The sequence below is a fragment of the Chelon labrosus genome (genome assembly GCF_963514085.1).
Source record: "Chelon labrosus genome assembly, chromosome: 23".
Taxonomy (NCBI): domain Eukaryota; kingdom Metazoa; phylum Chordata; class Actinopteri; order Mugiliformes; family Mugilidae; genus Chelon; species Chelon labrosus.
Window position 1 is genome coordinate 9,101,923 of NC_140356.1, and position 22,213 is coordinate 9,124,135.

Sequence of the window (22,213 nt, forward strand, 5' to 3'; positions counted from 1 at the left end):
GGGTTCAGACGTACAATAAGTGTATTTTGCTTGATCAAAATGACGACTGTCAGCAACCATTGTTGCACTCATGAAAGAAACATCGGTAAAACCGTAGCTGTGCAAGATTGACAGTAGCATTAAAAATGGACAAAACACAGAGATTTGGACCAACATCAAAAGCCAGGCTACTTCTTTATGACACGCAGAACAAAATGACAATATTATATCAACTATTCCACTTCAACTTCCCTAAGCCCTTGAACGTACGCAGTTCCCGGAGGAGCTCCCCAGCATATACAGAGAACAGAACTTTGTTCCAAAAGCTGCGTGTGTTGAGACTGAACCCAGAACAATGAACTGCTCAAGTACACCATCTTCTTTTGGCAGGCAGCGACAGCGTTTTTAGTAAACTATGTGTCCTACCGCTGTTACAAAAAAAGACCATTTTTAGCAGCAGCAGATACCCTCTGGTCACCGAATTAACTGGGAAAATTCCACATCCCTGCGCCTTCTTTGGATAAGACGGAGGGGAAAAAAAGCATGAGACATTCCTGTCTGTGTGTTTAAGTAGAGGGAAACATGCTATAGCTGCGATGAGCAGCATAGACCGGGACTTTAAGGAGCCCAAGCAAGTGTGAGAAACTTTAGATCATACAATTATGTGTATACGTGTGGCTTTTGCTGAATAAAAATAAATGTGAGTAAAGCCCTATGCACGTCTCTGTGTCTATAATAATTTTTGTCTTATAACTGAGGCTGATGTAAGACAGAACGGGGAAGGCTTGGCTGTCCTCCCATCCACACACACACACACTTGTACACTTGGTTGTAGTTCAAACGAGTGAATGGAGCTCGTTGAGCATTCATCACCTGATGCTGATCCGAAGCACGCCAATACATACTGAAACAAACAACCACTGACATGCATAGTACACACAGACACAGCCTGAGCACCATTACACAAACTAAAAGACACATTCAACTAAACATACACACAACCTCTCACACAGACAATCACAGTGTCCCGGCATGTAGGAAACAGCTCATGGAGACCTGGCCAGTAAACACTTATAATAGCCAGGAATTTGGCATTCCTACAGCCGCTATTATATGGCCCCACATTCTCCCTGCACTCTCCGTCTTCTCACAGCACGCTCAGTGATGGTTGAATGGAAGCGCGCCAGTGAGACAACATGTGGTTTTGACTAGTCCAACCAAGAGGGGCATGTAAATATTGATTGTTTCAATATATTGGCAGAAATGGAAACAATGTAGAGATGTAATCTTTCATCAATAACAGGAGCGGCGTGTCGCCTGCCAGCTGAAATTATTGCTGCCCTGACCAAATAAACTGTCACGGTCAAACCCCCGCCGAGCCGAAAATGTAAATGTCCGAGGTGCTTACAACTTTCTTGTTTTCGCTCTCTTTTGGTCTGTTCTCATCTCTTCTCTATCGCCTCTTCTTAGTCTACGATTTCTGCCAAATTCCAATCCTTTTAACATAAACACTTCAAAAATGCATAAATAATTCTAGCAGCAGGGGGTTTATGGGTTTTGCAGTGAAACCTAAGAGGTTTTAACCTTCACTTAAATCAGCTATTCAGAGTGCGTATGGGGAAATGAGGCATAACAGTCTACAAGATGTCAAAACTAAAAGATGCCAAGAAAGTTAACATAACTGTTAAAGTAAATCAAAATGTAGGGACTCATTCATCTAAAAGTAATACTTAAAAACACATTAGGGTTTTAAAAGTTGTAGAGAGTAGAAGTACAGTACATATATGAGATGCAACAAAATTTTGTATATTAATAAAATTACCAAAATTTACTACCAGAGTCTACATACAGACATTTTAGATAGTGTTAGTTTGTTACCGTAAAACATAATGTAGACGTTTTTATTAGGATCTATTAAAGGACCAGTGTGTAGGATTCAGTGACATCTAGTGGTGAGGTTGCAAATTACAACCAACTGAATACCACACCCTAACCCGACAATCTACATGGCTACTGCTTCAATGTAAAAACACTACGCCCTAAAGCGAGTGTTTATTTGTACATCTGACCTACCGTAGAAACATGGCGGCAAAATTATTAGATGAACTCATCAATAATATTTATGTAAACGTTGGAACAAATGACTAGGGGTAATGCTGAAAGGAGTGAACGTAGTAGCAAATCTGTAGATTTATCACCCAACTCTGCAGCTCTGTTCCCTGCAGAGTGGGGAGCATTTTGGTGTGTTTTAGCTTACCTTTTGGTTAGCCTGCCTACAAAGAAAGCTATCATTTATGGTTTTCCTGGGTAGGTCAGAGCGGTGTTTTCAGCAGAAAGCTGTGATAAACTCACTGTACGGTGCCAGTCTAGCACCAAACAACAGACAGTGTGATGGTAGAGACCAAAACAAAGCTGAAAGTAAGAAAGTATTTAATTAGCCAGTTTGCCGAACCCAAGAAACTAGCTGCGAATATTGTGGCTGAAGAATATGTACAAAGGCCACCAGCCTATCTACAGCTAACAAACAAACATGTTAGCTGTAGAGAAAGAAACAATCTTTTCGGGTATATGCTTTCTTTTTGAGCCTACAAAGCATTTATTTGGCATTTCCATTCCGCAGTTTGTTGTATTTACCAACTCTTCAACATGCTGATACCATCAGTGGTCTGTGAGGGATCAAATAAAAATGTAGCGGTATCATTTGGACTATAATTCCATCTATCATTCTTAGCTATTAATTTCACTAAGTTCAGTTTGGGTGTAAAAGATCCTTGTAAGTTTGCATGGAAATAACTTGAACACCTTCCATATAGCAGACACAAACTGGCAGGCACCTTGTTTTAACGACTTAACCCTGAATTATATTGCCTGGACTGACTATACTATTGTGGACATTTTCCTCTACACCAGAAAAGCTTTTTACCTTGAGCCTTGTCCATCACTATGGTAAATGCTTCTCACGTATTCTTTGTGTCATAAAAATGAATTATCTGGGAAAAACATCTGTGTATTCAGCAATGGCCAGACCTATGTCAGCTTGTTTTCCAAGAGGGATGGAGTAACTGGCTCTAATAAAATGCTTCTCAGAGGCGAGTGACCTTGGCCAGTATCTGCATCCACATCGACCTCATCCTTAATTGCGAAGAGCTGCAGTATAGATGAAGAGACTTTTGTGAAAACGCTCTATAAAATACTTCCTTGGCACACTACGTATTAAGTTCTCACAATAAAAAAAAAAAAGACTTTTTACTGTTTTTGATTACTGCACTTGGCGGGTTACCGTTCAATCAATTTGCTGAAATGAACTTTAGTTTAATCAGTTTCTTCCATTGAATCAAAGAGGGTTCACAAGGCCACGGTATCTGGGAGAGAAAATTGGAAAGGAGGAGGGAGGGAATGATTGTACATTAAAGGTCATCAAGTTGCTTATCACATTTCTTATCAAGATTTTTTTTTTTCTAGCCTGGACTGGGAGCCAATATTTGCTGAGTGGAGTTTTTAAGACCCAGCTTCTGGCTCCCTTCTCTTGGCGTCAGAGGAGGTGCACTGTGCCCCGACAACCACAGCTTCATTACACTCCACACAGTTCCAACACTCTGTTTCAACAAACTGAAATCTTAGATGACAGCAGAATCCCCCCCTCTGGACTACAGGTGTTCTTTAAGCCCGAACTGTCTATTTAAACGCTTTCTGCTTTGCGAGAGAATTAGCCGGGAAAATCCTGGAGTGCTAATCCGCGGATGTGAATCTAAAACGAATCAACGGGTCTTTACCGTTCAGCCTCCAGGCGCATCTCCTCCCGCTTCTGCCTCCTCAGCTCCCGGCGCCGCTCAAAGTCCATTTCCTCCATGATTGTGCCCTGTGGGGTGACATCATGAAACACAGATGTTTTAATTTACAGGAAAGAAGACAGGAAAAGGGAAATACATTATCGTGCCCTAAGAGAACAGAACTCCTGATTCAGACTTAGGGCGGTGATACACGGAGCTAATGGTCAGCCGGCATCAGGCCAGCAGTGACAGTCTTCGACCTTTGGTGGTGTGTTCCTCACCACTGCCGCCAGAAGAACGCTTGTTGGTAAATTTTCAGACGTTTCAGCCAAAGAATCAATGCCAGTGTGACAAAACTACGAAGTCAAGAAGCTCTTTTCATATCGCACATTCCTAGCATCTCCTAGCATTTCCCTTTTAGAGTGAGTGAACACGGACTACTGCCCCCTGCTGGTACTGAGAGGTACTTCCTCCCGCATAGACATACCAAGTAGTTGGCCGTCGGCTGTTGTCTTTGCGAAGTGTTCAAGTTCAACTTCAGACACGGGCGATATTAAGTGACGTCACCATCTGACTTTTTCGACGCTAGATCTTTGATATCAGTTTGGTTTGTGTGTATCTTAAGTTTTCTGATACCTGACTATTAACATACTGTATTTAAGTTGTAATCCTTATGAAATCAAGCCCATTTTTGATATGATTTTTGCACATTCTTTAAATAGCAATGTCAATTTAATGTGTATTGACAACTTTAATGTTAGTGGAGAAGTCCGCCATTCAAACTGTTTTGACATACTCACTGTGCAAAGGTGAATCGCAGGAAATGAGCCATTCATTCAATTTATCTCATCAATAACAACCTTACTGTTTGCTGTTTTAATCCATATCAGAGAAATCTGTATTCATTTAGTACTCAAGCAGATGGAACATCCTATGACTGCTGTTTCACACTAAAAGCGTTTATCTTTAAAAACACTGGCTGGCTTTTATTGTGAAGTGGTCAGAGGAAATCCTGAAGCTTTTAACTTTTAAGGACTACACTATATACCTTTCTACATGCCACAATGACCAGAAGTGTGCAGTCATATCGCTGTGTATTCAAGCCTTGGAAACCAGGTGACAACATGGCTGGGATCTAAATTTAGTTTGAATTTAGTTTGAATTTTGGCAGAAACGGAGGAAGAAGAACCAAAGACAGGATGTTAACTCCATCAGCTAAAAGCATGCCGCTAGGGTACGGTGACTGTGAATGCTGTGAGGCCCGAGACCACCCAGGAGCCGCAGAGCCTCCCATCGTATATCTACGATCCCTGCTAAACCACCAACAACATCTACTGTACTCAACACCGGAGCAAGGCAAACACATGATAAGTGAGCAGCTGCTGGAAAAAGACACCGGTGCGTGACAGTTTTGAATAGAGACATATTAATATGCTACATGAGTATATTCAGAAAGTAAGATGCTTTAAAGTTCGTTTTTGGAGAAACAAAGGAATAACTATGCATTGCATACCTTGAATTAGCCTCCGAACAATGTCTTTTCCTTCACACCATACCAGCTTCTCACAAAGACGTCTCCAAGCAAAGATACAGAGCAACAACTTCTAGTAATAGTCTCCCACGGTCCAGCCTCAGCTGACAGAAAAGGCAAATGCCTACTTTTTTTCCCCCTCCCTGCAAGTCGTCCCTCCCTCCATCCCTCAGTGACCTCCTTCCTTCTTTCCCTCAGTCTTACCCCCTTCGCCCCCCTTCGCCCCCCTTCCTTCCCCTCGTCTTGTCTCTCTTTCTCTCCCTATCTGCGCCGCTAACTTTTCCTGCGTTGTTTACTGACATGTCAGAGCTTGGCTAAACTTTGTTGTCGGTCACGACTCAGCTCTTGAGCCCGGCTTCCTGTGGGCTGCGAGCGTGCTTTCTGCCTCCGTCTGCAGCCCCACAACAGACATCTGTGCGCAGGTATAGATTACGCACTCATATGCATGCTCATGCGCTCCCACAGATGTATGCATGCATAAAAAACACGCACAGGACAGACATGCTAAAAGAAACCATGACTCCAAGGGATCCTGCTCACCCTCCCCTTTGCATCCCCCAGTCTCCTCCTCCTCCTCCTGTGAGCCTGTACAGTAAACACAGCCTTGCCTCTCCGCTATTGCACTGTTAACATACCCTGTGACTCGGACGAGATATTCAGAAAACCGCAAGAATTCACTGTCTATGTTTAGACGCGCGCTTGGTGTCATTTGTGAAATGGCGGGGAGGCAAATGGCGCTTGGATGCGGGGCTATTCATACAGCCGTAATTAAGACGAAATGAGAGCAATAACTAAAACCGACAGGGCTCCCAAACATCACCAGTCTAATCACATCCTTCCTAGAACCAGCGACGCCAAGGGAGACAAACTTATTAGTAACGCAAGCACGGGCGCATATAAATTTGGAGTTATTGTTGCAAATAACGTATGATTTATTCGGCTGAGAGGTTTTTAGTTTAGGTTTTAACAGAAATGAGTTATAGATCACTTTAAAAGCGCTTACTCTAGTAAAGTATTATCTAGGTTTGTTAACAAAATAGTATACAACAGTACATAACATATTCAAAATTTAAATGAAGAATAAAAGTGAGATAATGGTATTTTAAAAATGATTCAAGGAGTATGACTCCTATGGCTACTCTCTTTGAATGCAAAACTGAATGCAGCAGTCACAATGTCTTCCCTCTGCATGGGGGGAAGGCCGTGTTGAACACCAACAGAAAAGGTCCTCAGTAAGACGTAGAACTGTTGTGTACATCGCTGACGGGACCACCCAAGCTTAGCAAAAGCTAACAGAGGCAAGGGAAGAGAAAGACAGCATTCCATAAAGTTGAGCAACCTGCAGTCGCAGATTTGTGACATTTTCGGACTTTTTTGCAAGTTCCGCCTGCCTGAGCTTGTCCGCCTCCAAATGTCTTCTTCCCTCACTGCGTATGTCCATTTACTCCACCATCTATCTCCAACCATCCATCCATCCCGACCTCCCTCGTTACTCTCTTTTTTCTCTTTTCTCCTCCCCCTCTTTCTCACTCTCTGTCTGCCCCAATGTTTCACAATGGCTATAATGACACATTAACCAGTCAAATTACTACCTGTCGAGACTGCCAGACCCTGGCACAGAAACCAGAGTCTAAGTGCCAGCCTCTTGAAAGGCCTTAAAATCCAAGTTGATATTATCCTGACAGCCACTGGGATTACACCACCTTATAATGTTCTCACTCGAGTTAAAAGCGCCGAAACAATGGGCCCCTATCGGCCACATGAGGCACAAAGAAGATCAAGAAAAACTCTGGGAGTGGAAGTCTGGAGAATAAGTATGGCCCAGCAGCGCAGCATCTATTTTTGGCTCGGGCAAAATGTTCCTTACGCTGGTTTAGCATTCTGGGGAGAACAGAAGACTGCAGCTTTTTGAACCGAGTGTGTTACTGTGATAGAGCAACTATCCCCTCGCAACCTTTCCACAAACACATTAATCTCCACGTTTTGGTTATGGAGCTATGCGAGGAATGCTCCTATTTAACCACTGATTTTAGCAGAGGGGGACTTGAAAGAGCCTCCAAATTACTCATTCACATGCCAGTCCAACACAGCTCCTCCTTTGGATCTTTGTGCGTGCAGTGACTGTTTTGGTTGCTGAATAAAGGGAATTAATGGGAAGATAAACAAGTAAAAACTAGCTTAGCACAAGTTATGGGCTTGCCAGCTGTGAGGTTGGCAAATAAAGGAACAATGGTGACTTGTTAGTGGTGGTGGTTACAAGGAGGAAGCAGTCACAAGTCAGCTGCAGTTCCTCCAGTTCAAACCAAGTTCTCTGCTACATACCAAAATCAAATATGATCGAACATGGCATTTTTAGTTTTGGACAGAACCCCTTTATTGGTTACTGCAAAATAGATTTCCACCAGAAATGTCCATGTGAGCTGCGCCCTGTTGTGGAATTCACAGCATCAAAGTGGACATCTGATGAAAAATTGACATGACATAATGGCTAGAGCTAGTGCTAGTGCTAGTGCTAGTGCTAGGGTTAGGGCTAGGGCTAGGGCTATGGCTAGAGCTCGGTCTAGTGCTAGGGCTAGGGCTAGGACTAGGGCTAGTGCTAGGGCTAGGGCTAGGGCTAGAGCTAGTGCTAGTGCTAGTACTAATGCTAGGGCCAGGGTTAGGGTTAGGCTTAGGGTTACCCGGTCGATAGCATGCTAAACTGTTAGCCTCAATGGCTTCTACGCCAACAACCACTTTTCTTTCAAGCATTTTCTGTACAAGACTTCCCATGTTTGCAGCCGTTGTTCCACAATCAAGTAAACTACGGTCAACTGTTGATTAGCTAAACACTAATCATCATCATGGTAACATGCCCGGAAAGCAATGCTAAATGGTTTTTACCATATTTTCCATTGCAGATTAGCAAGTTAGTATGTTTATACTTAGTAATTAGCCCAAAAAGCTAAGACTGATTTAATGCCTATGATATTTGGTTACATAAAAAGCTAAAGATAACAACCATCCGCCACTGCATAAACAAGGCACAGCCTGCATCTACCATATCCGCACATATGCCCTAAAAAGAAGAAAGGCCGCAATATTGCTGGGGTTGATTTTGTGGAGTGAGGGCATAACAGCAAACACAGTCACGCTACGAATCCTGCTGCTCTCCTCTCGGCCTTCAGAGGAACACACTGTTCTCTGGGAAGGAGAGGGGAGTAGCACGGATGAGAGGAGAGGATTAGTTATACAGTAGGTCTAGCGGTCACAGCTGTGCAGGTGTCCAGGTGAGAGGAGGTATTCCAGTAAAGTGGAATGTAAAAGAAACGCTGGCACAAAGCCAGGCTCTTCAAGTCATCATTGGAAGAAAATATTTCGTCCACCTGCCACCGTTCTTGGTATGCTGGAGAGTTCATGAGTCACTCACACAACCAGCCAGGTGGCATTTGTTTTTTAGAGAACCAACTATCTTACAAGGCTAGATGTCACACAAGCTAAAAGTGAAATATGTTGTTATTACACAATGATGCCCAATATCATTGAGAAAGTACAGAATGGGCTATATATATACAATGGGCCGTGGAAGAAATGGCCTATTAACTGGGATGGAGTATTTCATGTATTTTGACAACAGCTGTCTTCGCCTGTCAATATTTAGTCAGCTGGACTTACACTTTAGGGCTTCCAGACAAAAGTTGCAGGAGATGAAAATACTTTGTCCCCACATTTTGACAAATTTGAGGCTTTTATTGTGACAGCAGGATTGCCTCTCTTCCAGGACTGTCATGGGACTGCCAAACTCGCCTGACACATTTGATTCCCTTCCTCTTCGCACTGGAAATGTCTGCCACACAGCCTCTTTGCCTGCCTCTGCCTAATTGTCACTTTACCAAAAGGTACTTTCAGGATTTATTTTCCATAGTTATTCAGTGTTAGGGTTTATGCACAGTTAAAGAGACTGAAATTGATCATTTAGCTTGCTAGCAGTATTCCTTTTTTGTCTGGCTTTTGTGGGCGTACTGCTATGATTTGGGCCAAACCAATGGTTTTCTTCAGGCTTCAACATTTTTGTGTCTCCGGCCAAGCCAGTTGAAATTTTGCATTGCTGGGACTTGCAAGACAATTTGCAAGTACCAATGGGATAGACTGTAGTACCTGGTCCACACTATCTATAGTATGTTTCCACCCAATGAACTTGGGACATTTAGTGCCAGGAACATTTTTCCAAGGTACTTTAAGGTTCCTTTAGACTATTGGTTGTGTGTGTTTCAATCTAGGTTTGGACAAGAAAGTAACGACGACTATCCAACAATCTTCCACACTCCATTCCAGTAGGTGGCGGTAAATCAAATCACTACAACAACAAAAATACCACATAAAGTGCCAACACTGCAGCAACACTAAGCATGGAGGAGATTCAAGCCGTGCTGCCATAGACTGCAAAGTGAAACAGCCAAAATGCTAGACTTAAAGTGCCCAAACTGATTTTACAAGTGTTTCAGGCTTCCTGCAAGCCCCACCCCAAAGTTCATGTACTACCCATCAAGAGGAGGTTAAATTATTGCCTTAGATCTTAATTTAGACCCTGGTCCCTACCCCTAAAGGTTTCTAGTTCCTGGGAAAAGTTATAAAAGAAGGAGATTTACGTTCTCCTGTGAAGTCTTGTAACTTCACACAATTATTTGTACAGAGGGTAAATACGAAGCAACGGAGACTCATTCATAGGGTAAGATGCAGAAGAGTCAGAAACAAGTGTGAGCTGGTTCAGTCTGAGCCAAGATATAGTGATAGTGTATTTTGGCAAAGTAAGAACGATCATTTTATGGTTATTTTATCACACAGATAAAGCTCCTGCAGTAAAACACGGAGGAGGAGAGAAATAAAGAGAGAGATAGGGTTTGCCTGTAGGTAGCGCGCACTAACAGCTGTTTTGGCTGAGGCTCTGGGGACAGTTCGAGTTGGGTAAACCTAACGTTTTCTGCAGGGGTAAGGAGTCTCCTGAGAGCACGCTGACAGAGCTGCTAAAATATGTTCAGTCTGGGTGTGCGAGGGTGCGTGCATCATGATAAACAGAGTTTAACAAACAAGATTCCCATTTGGAAATGTGTCTGCGCGCGTGAACATGTCCCAAAATGTCACGTCATGCATTTGTGTACGAGGTGGGTAAATATATCAGGGATGACGTTTTTACTACTGCGGCACTGCAAATGCATGAGGTAAGTACAGTGTGTGTGTTTATGGTGCAGTAAGCATGTGTACACGTGTGATATCCATCACCACCTACGGCGCCTGTTTGCAAAGTTGGCCTTGCGGTTGTGGGTTGTGTGTGTTGTGTGTTTCCTCTCGTGCGTCCAGACCTAGGCAACATTAACACGTTGACAGTCCCAGGATGCGGAGCGGCTGCGGATGAGCATTCATAAATTCAACTGGAGGTTTTCTGGCAGAGAATTTCATATTTTTTTCTTTCCATCTAGTCCTTCTCTTGGCTTCATCTGACATCTAGAGTGTCGGATTCCCTGGCTGTCTTTCAGAGTCTGACTGACTAATATTGGCCCGTAATTGCTGTTTATTATTCAAAATTCAAGGTGAAGTTAGAAAATAACTTTAATCTTTTTTTAAAAGCATTGTGTACAAGAACACTAGTAGGTTCTGAACGTGCATTTAGTCTATTGCAGCAAACTAACAACCACTATAGCCTCTCCTGTCAGAGCCGACGACTACGATGCGTCTATATATTCGAGGCAACATACGAAGCGGCCAACTGCATCAGCTCAATCTCAATACCATCTGCTTTCCGCTCACATCCCCTCCAAAACAAATTTTTGAAAGAGCGGCTTCGAATGAGGAAAAATTTCACAGAGCGGGAGCCGGCAGCACTCGCAGGCGAGCCCCGAGAAGCGAACGCCAACGCAAACTGAAAACGCAGCGGCGTGAAGCGGTGACGTTCGTCGAGAGCGAGGACAAGAAACTGGAACGGGGCCCCGGATGCCTCAGAGGCGGCGTCACCGATGACCCGAGATGCGGGGATCGCACGGAGCGTCCCCCCACCGCACCGAACTCGCGCTGCAGCCGCCTCCGTGCTGACTTTGGCTGCGAGACGGAAGAAGCGGGTTAGAGGGGGGATTTCACATCAGTGTAAGGATGAGACGTGAAGGTTATGGATGTTAAGTTTCCATTCGGTGGAGAAAAAGGAGACTCCTGCATTCCCAGACAATGGTTCACATTCCATAACACTTCTCTGAAACCGGTGAATCATACACGCAGAGACAGACTGACTGAGGTTATCTGTTCATACACACAGAGCCAAGAAAATCTCAATGGAATACCTCGGGTGCATTATATGTTTCTAGCTGGCTGCAGTAAGCAGCGATAGGATTAAAAAAAAAAAAAAAAAAGAATCACTGTGAGCCAAAGGATCATATGCAATTCAATATGGAATACTTTGTACATTTATATAAAACCTGTCAAGTAGAAGTTAATTTGCACACAGTAGAAATACGTGACAAAAACAAGTACAACTGCTGAGTTATACATAGTACATGCACCATTTGTATACATAGCTCAGCTCTTCCCCTCAAGACACAACGGCCTTTTGCGATGAACTCACGATCATTGCTTAAATGATCTTTTAAACTGACGAATCCCTCTTGGACAGGAAGCCGTAGCTCGATACTTTCTAAATACTCGGCCTGATAAAAACAAATCACTCTCCATGTAGCATTCTTGGATCCTTGTGTTTTATTTTCCGCTGTCCGCGAGACAACTTCTCAACGCGGCGTTATCTGTTGTATATTTAGATTGTGAGTCACCGTTCTTTTAATATTCTCTCCTCTTCTGGTCCAACACATACATGGAAGGTCTGAGCCGTTCATCACGCTGAAGGCACCGGCCGCGTCCTTTTCCTTTCTGCGGACGGACGGCTGAAAACACCGGCACGTCCCCTTCGTGTTTATGCGTCCTCAAACCTCATGCCCGGAGCTAAGTCGCACTTAAATTGCAATAAAAATAATTCACCAACATGCCCTATCCATCATCTGAATCTCACCACTTTACAACTGCAGGTCTTTTGTACACAGACGCTCCATTAAAACTGCAAACACATCATTTTTTGTTCCCATTTTTGGGGAGATCCAACTAAATCCGGCTTCAAATTTTTTACTCGGAGCTCTTTAAAGTTTACCGCTTGAAATGAGATGATAAATTCTTATTTGTCAGCTGCTGATTCAATTCACCAAATTAAATAACTGCCCCGAGAGGAGTGAGTGCAGCGGCCGGCCAAAAAAACGGGTTATAAAAAGACGGGCTGTAAAACACTGTCTTACTTTTAAATGCCGCTTTTTAAGAGGGACATTTGCATTAGGGCTTGGATTCTTTCTACCCGAATCATAAATAATACTGTAAAAAGGCAACTTCTTTGTGAAACAGCAGCGAGGGACAATATAATTCCTCTCTAGTCTTTGACTTGTAAAAGGCTTGTGTCCCTTTTAAAAGTGCACTTTCAGATGCTACACCCACAATCAGGCAGAATTGGAGAAAGAGGCATGCCAAAAAGTACAAATCCCACACAAAATAGGGATGTTTGTACGGCATCAAAAGGCTACTGCTCACTGGCGGAGCTCCATATGCCCAAATATGGAGAGAAAAAATGCTGCCTTTTCCCGTAACCAAACTGGGAAAAAGAGGAAAAAAAAAAGGGAAGGTTTTCTTGCATGCTGTGTGCACAGTGAGATAGAGCTCTCACACTCACTACAGTGGCCGCAGAGTTGGCTCGCTCTCAACACGGCATGACTGATGGTGATGTCGGACCTGCCGTGACATCTGGGCGAACGCTGTCGGGCACATGCGCGCAAAGCACGCGCACCTCCGCGGCTCAGGGGCCACGAAAGAGAGCGGGTGCGCAGATCTTTTCGCCGCGCTGACGTTTCATTTTTTTTTTTTTAACGCACACAAAAGCTTTCTTCACTTTCACATACGAGCTCCGCACCAGAGTCTCTGAATCGGAGCCCCCTGGAAGGGAACATTCCTCTTGGTGAAAAAGCGGCCGTCTCCGACGCCACAGTCCTCCGCTCAAGTTAGAAACGGTTTGTTTATCTGGCCCCCGCCTCGCTATATGGAGTGGCTCTGACATTCTCCTGCCACTGCCTGTTGCAAGGAAAATGACCGTGTGGGCATGTCATGTCACAAGAAAACTTATCGAATTATCTGGGATATTTATTGGATTGTGGGTGAGCTGCCAGCAACGGACAAAAACTAGAGGGAGATGAAAAGTCTTCTGCAGTCAGCACAAAACAAAGAAATAAATAAAGTGAGGAGTGCTTCTGTTCTTAGAGAACTATTCAGCTTACCAAGTCAGTAAACCTTTGTATTAGACTTAAAGGATGAACAGCTAACAATATAAACCAATCAGGTTAAACATTATATCAGGTTAAACATTATAACCACTTTCCTAATATTGTGTAGGTCTCCCTTGTGCCTCCAAAACAGTTGTGACTCATCAGTGAATGGACATGGACCTTCGGAGGGTGTCCTGTGGTCTCTGGCTACAGGATGTTGTTAGTGGGGGCCTATGAGTCCTAGGGTTGAGGGGAGGGGCCTCTGTGGATCATCCCACAGATACTTGATCAGTTTGATATCTAGTGAATTTGGAGGCCAGGTCAACACTTTGTGCTGTTTTTTTGAGTTGTTCCTAAACCGTTTTTGTGTGTGTGCCTGTGTCAGGCTGCATCCTGCTGGGGGGTGGGTGCTGCCGTCAAGGAGTGTCATTGCTATGGGGTGGGGGTGCCTGGTCTGGTCTAGGTGGGTGCTACATGTCTAAGTAACATCCACATGAATGCCAGGTCCAAAAGTTTCCCAGCAGAACATTGTAATGTCACAAGATGGTCAAGATGATTGGTTGTAATGCAAACTACGAAAGTTACGTCCAGACTCAGCGTAGTGCCGGACAAGGCTAGAGCTTCCTAGCTTATTTGATTTGACTTGAATTTCTGGTCTAAATTTGCAACAGGTCCTGTAATGGAAGTTTGACCTTCTCAAAGACAAAGGAGGTAGAATATAGTCATTTTACAGTATTGGAATGAGCCCACTATCACCCCTAAAGTGCATTACTTTCCATGTCTTGCAAAGCGGAGAGAAAGTACTCAAAAGGCAAGTTAGCATGCACAAAACCAAAATTAAAAATAAAGTAGGTTAGTATTGTTTCTCACTGCTTCCAGGCTTTCTGTTAATATTATTGATTTTAGGATTAAGTAAGTCTCTCTTTAAGACCGTAATACTTTTATTTTTACAGTGAACGTCTTCTGATTTGCTGCCAAGCCATGAATAGGAGAGAGAAAAGTGATAAATAAGGCCTTCTGGCTCTTCCTCCTCCTATTTGCTCAGGATCCAGGCCGTTTAAGTTTTCAGCACAGCGGCCCTCTTATGTAAGTGTCTCCTTGGAAAAAAGAAAAAAGGAGAAAGAAAAAAAAAAAAAAAACTGGCCCAAATATCTAGAACGTCAATAATCTCAATATATACGCGCCCCATGCACTTGACATGCGATATTAACCGTCTGCTGTGTAATTCCACGAGGACGTTAGCGGCCAAGCCTCCGTCTTTTTTGTCGCTCAGAATCAAATGCGGTGTCACAACTTGCCTGCTACAGGGAGGGGGGGGGATCGGGGCGGCATCAGACTGTAATAGGATCAAACTAGACAGGAATAAAATGAACAAATAGATGAAATCTCTCTCCACATCCTTTTCCTGTCAAAACAAAAGCACAGTCACGATGAACGCACAAGGACACCATCGTGGAGTTTCTCTGTACCTCGGGGTGCACCGTGACACTTTTAAGTCTATTAAATGGCATTGTAAATAAATAATGAAGGACAGACGCTGAGTGAAGTCAAAGACAAAGGAGGTGATCTCAATGCACGGGGACAGGTAATCTGATGGGCGAGGACACGTCCTGCACGATTAGATTTTTCTTCCACTTTAAGCTAAACACACGAGGACATGCGACTCCCTTTCTCATCCCTCTCTCAGATCCATTTCCAGGACAAAGGCGGCTTCCTGTCGTTCCTTCAGGACAGCACGTCTTGACACCTGCATTCTGTCAGAGTAAATGAGGCCCGGGCAGGAGTCTGCGTCTCCTCAACGGGACATTAATCTGCTGCCAGCGAGCTGACCAAGGAGACTAGTGGAACCAGAGTGCTGATATACACTGAGTTTAAGTCTAAGCACCGCTACCGCCGACACCAAAAGAACAGCTTACCCAGCCGACGGCAGTAGAGCAGAACTGAAAGGGGAAAGGATGAAAACGGGACGGGATTGAACAGGAATGACTCAGAGAAAGGAAGAAGAAGCTCTCTTCTTACAATCAATAACTGAAAGGTTACAGTTTAAGGCAATGCTAAAACAGCCGGCTCATCTGGCTGAAAGGTCCGCAGGCAAGATTTTGAACTTGTACCATTTTAATAAGTCACTCTGGCCGTGCACCAGAGCTCAATGACTATATTGTAAAAGTGTATGTGATTAGCATGATCCACAGCAGCCCCACTGCCTCTGGTACACGGGCAATAACATGACATGCTGGAAGCATTAAGCAGAACATAAAAATGTATTTCTCATAAAGCTTTAGAGGTTCCTCATGTGTTTCTCTAAGGCAAAAAAAAAAAAAAGAAAAAACGGAAACTAAATGGATCTGCTGAACACTTGTGACATGCCTCCTATAAAAGCCACATTTCGGTCGAGGCGCACGTGTGGCTCTCTCTCCGTGGCCGGGGAGAAATTGCACTCCGGTGAGAAAGGGAGAAATCGGAAGGATGACAAAGTGAGTGATTTATGTGGCTGACTCAAACAGAGGGAGAACGTCTTCCCATCATACCTTACATGGAAACATACGTGAGGTTAGAGTGCGGCTAAAAAGCATGATGCAATGCCCCCACACACTGAGAGCCCGTTGAAAACATGACAACTGAGTGAACACCCTGACACAAGTTTGCCTTTTTTGTGCATGCACCACGGCCTTATCAGGAAAACACAAGAGAAAATCACTTTAACGGAGGACATATTTATTTAAATTGCTCCAAAATGTCATAAATCCTTATCTTCCTTGCCTTGTTTTAACACACAAGTCAGTAAATCATGCTGTGGAATGCCAATTTTTTGAAGTGTGCTGCGAGGCTTTTCAAGGGTATTACATGACAAGGTATTTTTCAAAATAAGGGGCTGCATTCCTGGAGAGAGATAGGAGGAGATTAAGGAGCGGGCGGTTGGGTGGGTGGTTGGGTGGGGTGGTGGGTGAGCAAGATGACCTGACCGAGAGGGTCTATTACTCACGCTGGATGTGGAGAGGTGGAGCGATCCCCGGCGCTTCTTTCGGTTCCGTCAAAACCGGACTGCTTCTTCAGGCGAAGCACAAACAAGGAGCGCGGCGCGACCACACGAGCCAGAAAAAAAGTCTAATAAAGATAATAGACAGCCTCTCACCAGAGACGGCCGGGGATGTTTTTATTCTGTCACTCCCGTCTCTGGGCATTCGCGCCCACATGCCCTCGGTGAACTGATGCGGGGCAAAGTTGCTTAACGGTGGATGTGCTGGGACTCCTCAGCCACGTGTGGAGACTGGAAGACGTCTCTGAGCAGAGAGCTCGGCTGACGTTTGACAAATGGCCTTCACTGGCCATGACAGTGACCGAGACGATAGGGGATTCAAACGGGTTTACGGCACTCTGGAAAACTACCGCCTTCTTTAAAGGCGCACGCGGGTCCTGCCACAACCATGTTGAGCATCCTTAAACCTAATATCTGACATTTACGGCCACTTGGCGGCAAGCAGTAAACACAACATAAGCAATCTCAGCTTAAACTGTTAACATAGTTCCTAATTAAGTCATTCAACGGACACAGCGGTCTGTATCTGGTCAGCTGTCAAATATAATTCTCAATACTTGGCTTTTAGTGCTATTTTATTCTCCCCCGGATGTGTCCCTTTAGCGGCTAAATGCTAAATTGTGTTCAGCAATTAGCTAACATGTTGAAAGAATTTCGTGTTGCATAACCACCCACAAAGTAGATGTTCTGATTATTTTCAAATCCTGAATTCCCTGCCTTTTGTGCATTAGGGTAAGGGTTAGTCACTGAAGTTAGAAGAAATCCGTTTTGCATTGTTCTAGGTCTGAATTCAGTACTTAACCTCGTGAATGTTACAGTAATGCTTCTCCTGAGTACAAGCTAACACAGGCCGAGAGCACAAAGGCCACGTGGAGCAGAACAGTTACAAGAACAAGAGGGATTGTAATAGGAAAGGCCAGGTCATAGCTCTTGACAAAGGACTGCAGAGGTCAGCACAAAATTCAGCAGAGTAAACCAGCCTTAATCCCAGTCCACCTACAACAGTTGATAGATACGATGCCAGGAACTCGACACATGGAGCTCTTTCATTCAGACAATGATAAAATTCCAATAAATGCCATACCCTTGCGGAAAACTTGCTTCTCAGTGGTTTTCGGCGAGAGATTTTGAGATATTAAAGCATAAGAATTGCTTTTGAATCAGCGGATGCACATTCTCCAAGTGACAGAGAGCTCACCTCTCCTTCCAAAAAATACATTCCACACTTCTCATACCTCAGATCCTTTCAGGGCTGTGCGGGGCTAAAGTTCACTAGCTTTACCAGATTTCATTTTCGTGCATGGCTGTGCTGGCTGTTATTATTAGTATGGCAGCCAGCCAGCGTGGACGGGTACATGTCTTCTGTCTTTCTAAACCCCACCCCCCTCGAGGTGAAAGTCCCAAGCCAAGGTTTTTAAGGTGCTTGAATCGAGAGGGTAAACGTGAACGCTTCCAGCTAAGGAAGACTTAGATTTAATGCACAGTTGCGTTCCGTTGCATGCCACCGGAAAATGCTCGGCGCAGCTCAAGCGAGAGCTGCAGCTCGAGCTTTTTCAGCAGGGATGACGACGGCGTGAAACCACAAGATAAACTTTACCGTAGCTGAACTCTGTCAACTCTTCACTCAGACAGGAATTATTTATGCGTCCTCCATGAGTGATCCAAAGGTTGCACATCACATCTGCCTCTTTCTTTAGCAGAGTAAACAGCACATATTCCTCCACGGACACCATTTTTTGTTGGTCATGGAAACTCTTCTTAGATTTATGTCTACGTTTTGGTCTCTCTCACTTCCTTGAGGACCAAGATAGATCGCTGCACATGTTGAGTACATTCATGGGGATCACGCACTTGCGGGATGTAGACAAGTCCTTGCCATTTGCGTACGTGTGCTTAGCATGTCCCAGACCTTAATCTCTCTATATCCAAAAGGTTGTGCAACTGCACCCGTTGTCGTTGCCAGCCCAGAAGCTGAAGGTGCAAACACCTGCAGTACAGAGTGGCAGACTTGAACTGCGTCCTTCAGGAGAGTTACCCCACGTCTGTCTCTGTCTTCTCGCTCTCTGTGGTTATGTGACTTTGGGATCCATTGCCAAAAATTCCAGGAAACCCTAGAGCTTCATGAGACATAACAAAGCTCTCTCTTTTCCTCTGTCTTTGACTCCTTCATTGCAGATTACACTGTGTTTCTCTGTCTGTCTCAGCAGGCCTGGAAGCTCTGCAGCTCGTTCTCCCTGGGAGTTAAAAGTAATTTTATTCAGTGGCTGATTGACTCATATCATATCATTTTAAGTGTTCGAGTTTCTTGCTTTTAATGCCTCTTGCTAATTCCAGACCACAGACTATTTAGACCGTGGAAGACGCAATCATCACTGAATGCCATTAGCATGATGTGGCATTTACCACTAAATTGAGGATAAAATTCAGCTTCAGAGGTTAATATATGTGCGGCATTTAAGCCTCCTAATTCCTAAATTTATTAGAATAACACATATCTCAGACAGCCATGAAATTGTAAATAATTGAGCAGTGCTCTTAGGAGGCGTCTCTGGTTGCTCTGTTGAGGTTGCTGCGAGCTTTATTTAGCTGATGGCAAAACTGGAAATGAGATTTGGTTCACAAAGCAGCAGCGCTAAATGGGAATAAATCCCAAAACCACAGCCACCCCCCCCCTCGGCACTAATCTGTCCACGGGGGTTCAGCCGTGTCCTCCGGTTGGAAAATTGTCTCCTCCACCTGGGTCAACTTTGCTCTCAAACACAAAGATGCACGTGTGAACCCCCCCCCATACACACAGACGGGCACCTACAGACATACCTATTCACCCACCACCCACCTTGTGTTTATGTTCAGAGCTTGAGTGACTGGTATTTCATTTCGGCCTGCTCGGAGCCCTTGTGCACAGTTTGGCTTGGCCGGTGTACCATTACTGGTCATTAAGTCTAACCTGAACTAATAGGGGCCCATTTTCCAAGGTGGTCTCCCAGGTGGCTGTCATAGGAGTGAGTGGCACTGCGGGGCTCAGGGGTTGACTCAGGCACACAGAGTCTCATGAAAACTCTGTCGGGACGCAGGCCAGACTCTATCATACATGGGACGCGAATTCTTTGATAACAAGAACCCATTGTTCCAGGGGGTCGTCTGGGTGTTTTGTTTCTCATTAAGGCAGGCTTAATGAGGCCAGCCAGAATGAGCCCATCACCACATCCCTCTCATACTGTATTTTTACCTTCTTCAAACCAATAAACCATCAGAAATTCACCTAAAACCTCAAGGTCCCCAGTAAAGTCAGGCCTTGAGACTTAAGATACCGATACACCAATGTCTTGACAAAGGTCTACATGCGTAGGTGTTTGCCAAACGGAAAGGATCATAAACTGTACTATATTCCCCAAAAATGTATACCTGTTTTATTTCTACTAATCAGTAAAATGCACATTACAACTTCTTAGAGCCAACTGCTTGTTTTGGTCAATGTACGGTACAAGACCCGTGTCGTTTGCTGCTATACATATGAAAGACGAGCCTCAAATCCTCACAAATCACATATGGATGGAGCCAGCAAACATTTGGCATTTTTGCATACAGTCTACTAGTGAATCATTCAATCAATCAATCAACTAATCTTTGCAGCTTTAATACAAATCGTTGCTATCCTTTCACTGACCAAACCAACATCAAACAACTGCCGGCAATGAAGGCCGACAGTGACAATTGCCTCTCATCTCCTGTGTGTGGACCAACGGCCAGGTGGCACATCGTACCAGCCGGTGGCAGTAGCCTTTATTCGTCATTGAAAAGGGGAAACTGTAAAGGCTAGAAAGCCATGAAGAGCTACTAATCATTGTACAGAACGTGGCTGTACAGGAAATCAGAAGGATCTCTCTGACATTCTTGTTCTGCCGCCAGTTCAGCATGTTTAATCAGCATCTGAAAAGCTGCTGACATTGGTCCAACAAGCTGCAACTGCGAGGGACACGCCACCACTACTAGCGCCACAGATGCTCCCCTACGGCATGACGACATCAAACAATCGACCACCTGCACTGTGTGTCACGGCCTTAGACGATTTTACTGTATCTCTCTACAATCTTGTTACTTTAGGCTTATAATGGCAACGCCTTCTGCTTATGCCATGCTGCTTTGTCATTAAATGCCCTCCGCAGCTAACAGTAATCTAGCAGCATTCACTGAAGACAAAGAACACTTTCCGATGAGCGGATTTAATCAAAACCTTACCTGCTCCTGTGGCAGATATCTTATTTTAGCATTAAACACTTCATATGTTTTAGCTGTGCCCTGCTCCGTTGTGACATGTGTCATCATTAATCAGAAGAGAAGGAGCCATTAGTCTAAATGCGGCGGTAATTAATCCAAGCTCACACCCCATTAGATGTCATGCTCAATTTGCGCAGAGAGCTGTGTACTGAGTAAATAAGCAGAGGCGATGGGACCCACAGCTATTATTCCTCAACAGCGTGGCATCTCAGGACTTGTTCTGGTACTGTCGAGGTGCTAACATGCACTCAACCAAGATTGCCTAAACTACTGAGCGGACATACTGTAGTTCAAGTGGATATTACAACCCAAGTAAAAATAAATAAATCACTATATTAAATGATTGTAATCGTGTGGTGCTTTTTATATAGGAAATTTGTGAACTCTGATGTCTGATCATAGGATAATCGTACGCATATGTATCTCAGCCATAAAAAATGTGACTGGACTTCGGCACTAAAGCCAAACCATAAGCCTCCAACAAGGTTAAACCACAGTAGGCCATATAGAATGAATCAGCCCTTAGTTTAATAAGTACCATTTGGCTGTCACCTCGGCGGCCGTGGAGCTGCTCTATTACAGTAAAGCCCCTCCAGTACAGCGCTGGGGTTATTCAATAAAAACCTGACTGAGTGTTTCTCCCAATCACCACTGGCAGAGCTCTGATGAGGTAAAGAGCTCTCCTATGCCAGCCTCTGTCCCTGCGGAGCAGTGTCTGATTAAAATGGTTTTCTGAGGCCATATTTCTGTTCTCCTTGTCCCCTTGCCAGACCTAAGTTAGAGTACAGAGAGAAAAAATTGACAAATTACCTAATACATACTGAAATGAATCCATGAAAACAGATCTAATCTATAAAGGTCTCAGATAGGTAGATAGATGGGAGCACTGGATTACTACTTTTTTTCTTTTTCTTTAAAAACCCTTGGTATTCATATCTCAAAGACACAGGAAGAGAATGTTGAAACTGTGCCTAAACATACTCTACATTTGTTACCAGCGTTGAGCGAGGAATGGCTTTGCATCAGCTATTCTGTGCTTTTGATCTTCAGCCGTAATCACTTTCAACACACACACCCACTTATCCCTCCCCCAAACAGGGCAGTGACATATGAAGTGGAAAGAAATGGCAACAACGGAGTGGCTTACTCTCCTGTCCTCTCGCCTTGCCTTTTAATACATTCCTGAGCGATCCTCTGAGGCTCGTATGTAAATGCCTGAGTATGCTTCTGATTAGGAGGCACAAAGAGTACACTCTATAAATGCACTCTTAAACAATTACCACTGCTCCCAACTGCAGCCCCGACA

General features: G+C 44.2%; 1 protein-coding gene across 3 annotated transcripts in view; it reads right to left on the bottom strand.

Annotated features, from left to right (window-relative positions):
- The window catches only part of cald1a (caldesmon 1a), a 55,236-nt gene that overhangs the window by 25,843 nt on the left and 7,180 nt on the right, over positions 1–22,213 (bottom strand). The window contains exons 1-2 of one of the 3 annotated variants that reach the window (XR_014699770.1): positions 5,263–5,431; positions 3,753–3,838 (exon numbers count right to left, since the gene is read on the bottom strand). Coding sequence is in view for 2 of the 3 variants with exons in the window: in XM_084573803.1 (XP_084429929.1) it covers positions 3,753–3,829 (77 nt within the window). In the remaining variant the exon portion in view is untranslated. Of the gene's footprint in view, positions 1–3,752; positions 3,839–5,262; positions 5,432–22,213 lie in introns of those variants that run through there. The other 2 variants (XM_084573803.1, XM_084573804.1) reach the window with 2 other exon arrangements.